At 58.5% G+C, this 7,812-nt stretch overlaps 2 protein-coding genes across 8 annotated transcripts in view; both read left to right on the top strand.

Annotated features, from left to right (window-relative positions):
* The window catches only part of ACOXL (acyl-CoA oxidase like), a 201,364-nt gene extending 196,724 nt beyond the window's left edge, over positions 1-4,640 (top strand). Inside the window, exon 17 of the mRNA XM_006909483.3 lies at positions 3,826-4,640. Coding sequence (XP_006909545.1) covers positions 3,826-3,993 — 168 coding nt within the window. The 3' untranslated portion in view covers positions 3,994-4,640. The remainder of the gene's footprint in view (positions 1-3,825) is intronic.
* A 1,999-nt stretch (positions 4,641-6,639) lies between these two features.
* Positions 6,640-7,812, top strand: part of BCL2L11 (BCL2 like 11) — a 35,027-nt gene continuing 33,854 nt past the window's right edge. For 2 of the 7 annotated variants that reach the window (XM_025045040.1, XM_025045037.1), the window contains exon 1: positions 6,640-6,902. The gene's annotated coding sequence lies outside the window, so the exon portion shown is untranslated. The remainder of the gene's footprint in view (positions 6,903-7,812) is intronic. The other 5 variants (XM_025045041.1, XM_025045039.1, XM_025045042.1 and 2 more) reach the window with 3 other exon arrangements.

Raw genomic sequence — 7,812 nt, 5'->3', positions numbered from 1 at the left:
TGCACAGGGGAGGTGGGGTGGAGGGGCAGGGGGGCCTGCAGAGGGACTTCTAGCCCTCACTGCAATTCTCCCCCGGGTACTACACCAACTGGGCACCTGTTTAGCTTTATGAACTACTCTTTCAGGACTGAAATTCTCTCTTACAGTGAAGCCTGTCAGTCAGCAACACTTCACTGTCAACTGCTTTAGCTGTGCCATGATAGAATTGTCCTCAGGCAATTAAGAAGCAGACGTGCCTCTGACGATGGCCCCACTGAATGCCAACTTGGATTTGTTTAAGGACAGTGTCTGTTTCAGTTACCGACCACGGTGTACATATGGCCCTAAAACTTACTGACGTAAAGTAACGGTTGTCTATCTCCTGCCACTCTATGGTTGGGCACCTGGGCAGTCCTTCAGCTGGTCTTAGGTCAGGTCACTCCTGTTGTCACTGTACAAAAGTCTGCTGCCCGATGGCACACGTGCACAACACCATAGGCTTTTGAGAGCGGAAAGGAGCTTTGTGATAATGAAGCATTTAGCACGACCAGCCTTGTCACAGAGTAGACACTAGCTTGATCTTAATTCCATTTGCTTTTCTATCACTTGCATTTTTCCTGAACGCCTCGTTCTTGTCCATGTATCTACATGTGACTATTTTATATTTATGTAACTCCAGGATTCAAGGTGGGGCTTTAAGGGGTTCACAAGTGTCACTTGTAAGCGGTGTGTCCACAGTTAGAACTCTGGTTCTGGTTCTCATTAGAAACAGGATAGGACCAGGTTCTGTGGTTACATAGTGGCCGTGGCCATGCGAGTTTAGTAGAACTAGGTGTCCTGGGTGATGACCGCACTTATACGTCCAGCTGTGGCCCGACTGTGGGCCGAAGCCCTGCGTCCTCCTCCACTTGGCCTTTCTCCTTCCTGTGGGCTGAACCGGCTTCCACCCAGTTGGTGCTCTCAGGGCCCTAGCAGAGCAAGGTGGCTGCTGTGAGGAACTCACACAGTGTCACTTCCTCCACATTCTATTGGTTGAGGCAAGTCCCGGCAGCTGGGTGCAAGGATGATCCCAGTGCCTGGGCAAGACGGGGGCTGACTGGGGATGTTTCGCGTTGGGGTAAGGGACCTAGAAAGAGGCAGGGAAACCTGCATGCAGAGTTCCAGGTATAGTGGGGATGTTGCTGCAAGAGCATCTGTTGCATAGTGAACACAGGCCAGCAGGCACTGTGGAAACACAGGGTTTGCCTAGAGGCTGCAAAGCTCTGTCATCGCCATCCTGGGCCACCCTACTCTCCCAACCAGAACGAGGAAAATGCAGGGAGAGTCAGACAGAGGAGGGGAAGAAACAACCTGCTGCAACTCGGCGGGGTGGGAAGCCAAACCGATGTGATAAATCTCCCCTGAAAATCCACAAATTAACACATCCACAGTGTGTCCCGTGCACTTTGCGTGTTTCTGCTTTCTCTATGGTAGATATTCTCAAATTCCGCTCGGTGGAAACTTCCGGTGGCTCCTAGGTTCTTATTATTATAGAGCAGGACTGTCCCTGCTTTGGCTCTGTCCTTTTTAAAATTTTCAGCAAGAATTTATAATTTGTTCGTATTCTTTTATTTTGAAGGGTGCCTCTTTGTTATTTTCTCAAAAGTTGAATAATTTTCTCTGTAAGGAGATGGTGGGTCACATACAGGCAGGACAGGGGGCCCTACAATATATACCGTGTTTATGCTTATAATATAGAAGGCATGTTTGGTAAGAAAATAAGTTTTTATAGTACTTTGCTTAGTCCCTAAGGACTCCCTAGTAATAGAAAACGCTGTAACTGCATCATCATCCATGCTACATTAGCTAGCCGAGTTCATTTTGTATTGACATCATGTTATGAAAACTCTCACAGTGCACGCCGGAGCCCCCGGTGCTCAGCCCGGTCTCAAAGGCAGTGGGGGCCCCAGTGCACGCATTGTGAGAGGGCAACCATTATCAACACCCTCACAGGCAGAGGTGGGAGAATACTTGGGATCAGAGTGAGCCGTTCCTTCCATCTAGACCCTAATCGTTTTGGGGTTCCTGTTGCAGCCTGTGACAGGTGGAGAAAGTGAAAGGAGGGGTACTTTAGATAGCCCCCAAATTTAGGCTTGACGGACCCTTAGTGGTCCACATCTGGCATTCCCATCAGTGACCATTCCTCATCAGAGTGCCAGGGCTGGGTCCCACCCCGAATGTGTGCAAGCAAGGGTACCCTCTTCTGTACCAGCTGCTTGACTCCTTCTTTCTAAGTCTATTTTATTTTTAATTTTAAAATTGTAAAAATATTGAATAAAACCCACCTGCTGTCATTTCTTCTTCTGGCTCCTTATTCTGTGTTTGGCAGAACCACGATTCCTTCCCCATGACAATCAAAAGATGGAATTTCCCCTGTGTGGAACATATGACAAAAATCGATGCATTTCCCAATCCAGATCCAAAGGATAAATGATCTTGAGTAAGAATGTTACAGTATATGGATGGCTCAGGGACTTGTTCTCCACCTCCTGGTTTTGAACTTTGTGGTTAAAGACTTTGAGAGTTGACAGATTAGTCAGGGATTTGTCAAGAGTATTAATTACAAACTTTGAAATCTTGGTCGGTGAAAGTTCATCATGGTGCATCTTGCAAATATGATCAAAGTCTTTTCAGTACTGATTTGATGCTGCTTAACCACAGTGTGTAAAGAATGAAGGTTTTCATTAGAAATTACTGATGCAACAGAGCACATTTTAAAGGAGGAGGCATTGTTGGACTGTTAAGACGCTGCTTTTAGCCCACACTGCCCCCACCCACGTCTTGGAGGCCTCCCACTGCCTCTGAGCGCCTTAACCACTGCAAAAGAGCTGTGCTATTGACAGCACTGGTATGGCCCAGCAGTGACCACCCCCATGAGGGTAAAGGTAGGGCTGGTTGTGTATTTGAAAATCATAAACACAAATTATGGGAGCCTGGATTAACTGTAACTTCATGAGCAAAAGAAATGTATGGCCGAAAAGTTGAAAAATGGAGGCGTATAGTGTGTATCTGCTGACTGCAAAGGATGGTAGTCCCTCTGCCCAGTCCCCGTTGAGTTTTCGAAAAGCAATCTGTTATTCTTGGTAGCTTTTTCTCTTCTGGGATTAAAAAAAAAAAATGCACTGGCACCTAAACCACAGAAAATGAGATAAGAGGCCCAGGGCAGCCTCTCCAAAGTCTCTGTCCTGCACCCTTCTCTCTCTCTCCTGTCTTTACCTTATCCTGCCTTCCAGTGGTTGTCACACTACACTGGAGTGTTGGGGTTCCTTAGTGTCAACTGCAGGTAACTTCTAGAAGGTGCACAAAAGTGCCAATGCGAGTTCCTGCGCAGTCCCACCACTGGGCAGTGTTTCAGGAACCGTGACCCACTGCCAGCCAGGCGTTGCGGGTGCGGAGGAGGCAGTGTAGGGGAGAACCCGGCAGGTCTCTGTTCACCTGCTCAGACGCTCTGCCTGTTCACTTGCCTGTGTGCGCCAGAGGGTGGCACTCCAGGCACTCGGAGGGGACAGGAGGGACGGAGGGGACTGCGGGAGGGGAGATCGACAGCTCTCAGGCTCGAGACTGGAGCTCCCAGCCGGTTTGGAGCCTACCCGCACCCTTTAAGGAACACATGGGCTCGTGCCGGACTAGGCGTCACAGATCGAGGAGTCTCAGATGGAGAAGGCTCGCAAGGGTATTCTTGACCCACAGCCCCTGCCTCCTGGTCCCGGGATTCTCGCCGCCTGGTGAACGAGTGCTTGGGGGCTGGCATCCAGCCGTCGTGAGCGGTACAGCACCTGACCTGTCCTTTTGTGTCGTGTTTTGCAGTTGCTGGATTTGTGTGACTCAGTGAAGGACGATGCCCTGAGGGTGATCTCCGCTTTTAACATTCCGCACGCCTTCCTGCACGCGCCGATTGCTGGGATAGCCAACCCGCGGGCCACCTGGGCTTTCTATCCCGCACCGCTGCGGCCCAAGCCGGCGGCCAAGTTATAGCGGACGTGGTGGCGAGGTGGTGGCCCGCCCGCAGCTGCCACCATGTCACTTCTCTGACTCCCGGAGCGGGGGCGGAGGCCCAGCTGGCGCTTGGAGCTGCGGATCAAGGGTCCCGCCGAGGCTGGCGAGGCGCGCGCCAAGCTGTCTCGAACCGAGTGCGTGTGGCGTTGCGCCCTCGCCCTGTAACCCGCCCGCCTGCGCCAACTCTCCGGCTTCGGCGGGACCCCCTTCACAGAGGGGCTCCCTGCGAGCGCGCCCCACGGCCCCGTGCGACCCAAAGTCTCCGGCTGGCAGCGATGACTCAGATTCCCAGTGATTGAAAAACCGTGGCGCCGGGTGAAAAAAAAAAATCAAAGCACAGAAATCAACCGCCCGCGGGCAGAAGTTCAGCCCCGCGAGCGACGCGGTTCCAGTGAGTCACAGCCTCCCGGCGCCGCGAGTAAGCGCTTGGCCGGACTGAGCCTGCATCGGGAGTGGCTGGAGCAGGCTCGGGAAGACATCGCGCGGGAAACGTTTGCAACACCGAGCGCGATGTACTCCGTTCCCTCGCAGAGCGTGGACACCGGGGTTAATAAAGAAACTAGGCAACGCGAAGGCGCTCTCGCGGCTTGCCGAGGGCGGGGAGGCGGGCCGGGGAAGACGCTGCAGTAAGTCGGCTTCGGAACTGGGAAAGACCAGCCGGCGACGCCCGCGCGCCCGTCCAGGGCCGCGACTTACCCTGCCTCGGGTACCCGGGGCCCTTTCGGTCCCAGCCATCCTCCGTCCGCCTCCTCTTCCTGCCGTGAAAGAGGCATCGCTTGTGTCTACAAGGCCCATCTGGGACCGGCGCGGCGACCCGCCGCCCTTTTCACGCCGCCCAAACCCTGGGCTCGGCCGGTTTCGGGAGGACCTCCGGGCGGGGCAGGAAAGGCTCGGGGTCACCCGCGCGGGGCGCTGGGCCCAAGATCCCCAGCACAGTCTGGGGCGCGAACAGCGGTTCACGCGTTGCTTTCACCGCGCCTTTGTTTTTTAAAGTATTCACCAGGTCGCTAGAGCGGGCGGCGGAGCTGCGCGGGAGCAGACACCAGCAGGGCTTCTGCGCGGTTCTTTTCCGGCCTCCGCCTGCCTTGCCCAGTCCCACGGAAAGCACAGAGAACCCGGACTCCAGGCAGGTGGGGCCTCCCAGCGGGGGTAGCGGTTCCGTGGCTGGTTCCCGGTGCCGCGTCGGGCGGCTAAGGCGTATAACGCGCCTGCGGCCGCCATCTGCGGTCACGGGCGCGCGTTCCAAGCCGCCGTCAGGACAGACCTCCCGCTTCTGCGTTCACTTGGCCGCTCCCGTCCTTTCCCTCCTGCAGCGAAATCCCCTCCAGGAAGCCCTGGCCGCTAGCTCAGGACTCGCCGGGGACGCGCTGAGCCTTTAATCTGGGGCTGTGCGTCACGCTGCCCTTCTAGACCTGCTTACCAAATAAAAATTGACCAAGGTGACCAGACAGTGGGACAGCACCGAGGATCCTTCTCTCTAACAGGGTACCAATTACGGCAGCCCCTGAATTGAACTTCTTAAATAAGTCTAGCGTGGGCTCCCCAGCGGCGAGACGTCCCATCTCCCGACCGACCTCAGTGTTTCAAAGCCGGGGGAGCGCAGGGTGAGGGCACATAGGACGCGCTCTGGGAGGACAGGTGGGGGTGCGGACCCCGAGGAGGAGGACAGGGCGCGCAGGGCGGAAGGGTAGAGGGGGTACTGCGCGCCTTACAGCGCTCTCCACGCGCGCCCCAACCCCGCGGCCACCTGCACCGGCCTCAGCACGCCGAGGGACTGTTCTCCGGCAGTTCTCTGAGCCCAACAAACCTTCTGGATCCCAAGCCAGCGGGGGCACTCCTCTCCCTTCCACCTGGAAGCCGCGGCTCTTCTCTGCCCTTTCTTTTTTTCTTAAAAGGATATTTTCCCCAAGTTCTTTTTTCATTTCCCTATTTTACCTAAGCCCAGTGCCTGCTCGCTTCCCGCCTGACACCCGGCTGCGAGAAGAGGCCTCGGGGATTGCTCGGCACCCTGTTCTGGTCTCTGCCCGCTAAGGACTTCACCTCTTAGTGGCGTCCGGAGCCGGAGAAAGGCTGGGCGCCTCTGCGGGTGTCGTGAGGAGAGCGCCTCAGAGTGCCCTGTGAGCCAGGGGGAGTAAGAGGAGCAGCCTGCAGCTCGGCCCCGCCGGGATTCCGGACTCTGGAAGGGGAGATGGCGCAGAGCTCCCCGTTACACCGGCCCGCGCGTTCTGGAGGACCAATCTACCCTCGCGCCTGCCCCGGGCGGCCGAGAGAAACTCTCGCAGGCGGTCCAGGACTCAGGGCAGCCTCCGGAGGCTTTGCGGGCGGCAGCGTCCCCAAGGGCTCAGTGTGCCCGGAGCGCCCCCTCCGTTCCACCCGCTTGTCGCCGCAGCTGGGTGGGGGAGGGGTGAGGACGCACATCGGGGAGGGGGATGGGTGCGCACACAGCCGCCAGCAACCCGAGTCACTCGGTAAACACGCCGGGCAGGGGTTGGGCGGGCGACGCGCCCAGCGGGCTGCCCCGCCTTTACCTGCTGCAGCCTACACGCCCAGGGGCGGGGCTGGCCAGAGCGGGGCGGGCCTTGGCGGGGGCGGGGCCCACTGTGATTGGGCGCGGGCGCGGCCGCCGGCCGGAGCTGGGCTGCAAGGCCGCGCAGGTTTCACTTCGCTCTGCGCCGCCTCCAGGTCTCGAGCTCATCCGAACGCTCCGGCCTGTGTCGCCGCCCCTGCCGTCGCCGGGTCCTCGCAATCGTCCGGCGCGTCCTGCCCACTGCGGCTAACATCGCCTCGGGCTGATCGGTTTGCCCCGATCCCGCCGCACCGCCTCGGCGCCTTCCCCTAGCCCGCACCTTCCAATGTCTGACTCTGACTCTCGGTCTGAGAAACGCAAGGTAAATACCTCCGGGACGCGGGCTGGGCCGGGTGCAAGACCAGCGCTGGAGTCACACGCTCCACCTCCTGCCTGCTTCCCGCGCACGTGTTGGCTGAACGCACGTCCCCGTCCCGCTTGTCGCCCAGCAGGAGGCGGCGATCAAAGCGGGTCGAGTCCCCTCCCCACTTTGGGAAAGGGTCGTTCGTGCAGAGGCTGCGAGCGCATAGTGGAAGTGCCGCACCGTCGGGATGCGGCGCGCGGGATGGTGCGGCGTCTCTGGCTGCTGGAGTAAGGCAGCGCGCGCTCTCGGCGCCGCCAGGGAGCTTGGGCCACTCCGCCGGGAGGGCTGTGCGCCCGGCGGGAAGTCTCGCCCGCCGGGCCGTAGTACCCGCTCTCGGGCGCGCGGGCTGGATGCGGACGATTCGCGGAACTGTCGCAGGTTAGCCAATAAGATTCGGCTTTTCCTTGTGTATAGTCAGGCCCAGGGATCCGGGCAGCTGCCGCGTCTACCCTCTCGAACGTGTCGAGGGGCCCTGCCCCGTCTGCGGGCGCCCCGCGGACTATGCCAGGCGCACGAGCCACGGACAGCGAAGGACCGAGGGCCTCCTGCACTGCTGGGGCCACGCGGCGGACGAACGTGGATCTGCTCAGTCCATGAGGCAGGCGGTATTAGCGACCCGGGCTTTCGCGAGCGCAGCCCGACCGCTCGCGGTGCTTCTGCTGGTGGTGCGGTGCCCTTGGGTTGGCGCTGGGACGCCAGGCGTGAGGTGTGGATGTGTTGGTTGTCTGCTGTGGTCACGGTGCGCGCGGATAGGCGCGCCCGGGGCCGGTGGCAGCGGGTCGGAGTTGGTGCGTGGCCGCGTGCACGGGGAAGAAGCTGGCAATGATGGACGCCGCGGCTAGGGACGGCCGGCCTCGAGGGCCCTGTC

The sequence above is a fragment of the Pteropus alecto genome, unplaced genomic scaffold (assembly GCF_000325575.1).
Source record: "Pteropus alecto unplaced genomic scaffold, ASM32557v1 scaffold223, whole genome shotgun sequence".
Classification (NCBI taxonomy): Eukaryota; Metazoa; Chordata; class Mammalia; order Chiroptera; family Pteropodidae; genus Pteropus; species Pteropus alecto.
The sequence above is the reverse complement of the archived record's forward strand: the minus strand, read 5'-3'. Positions and strand labels throughout refer to the sequence as shown.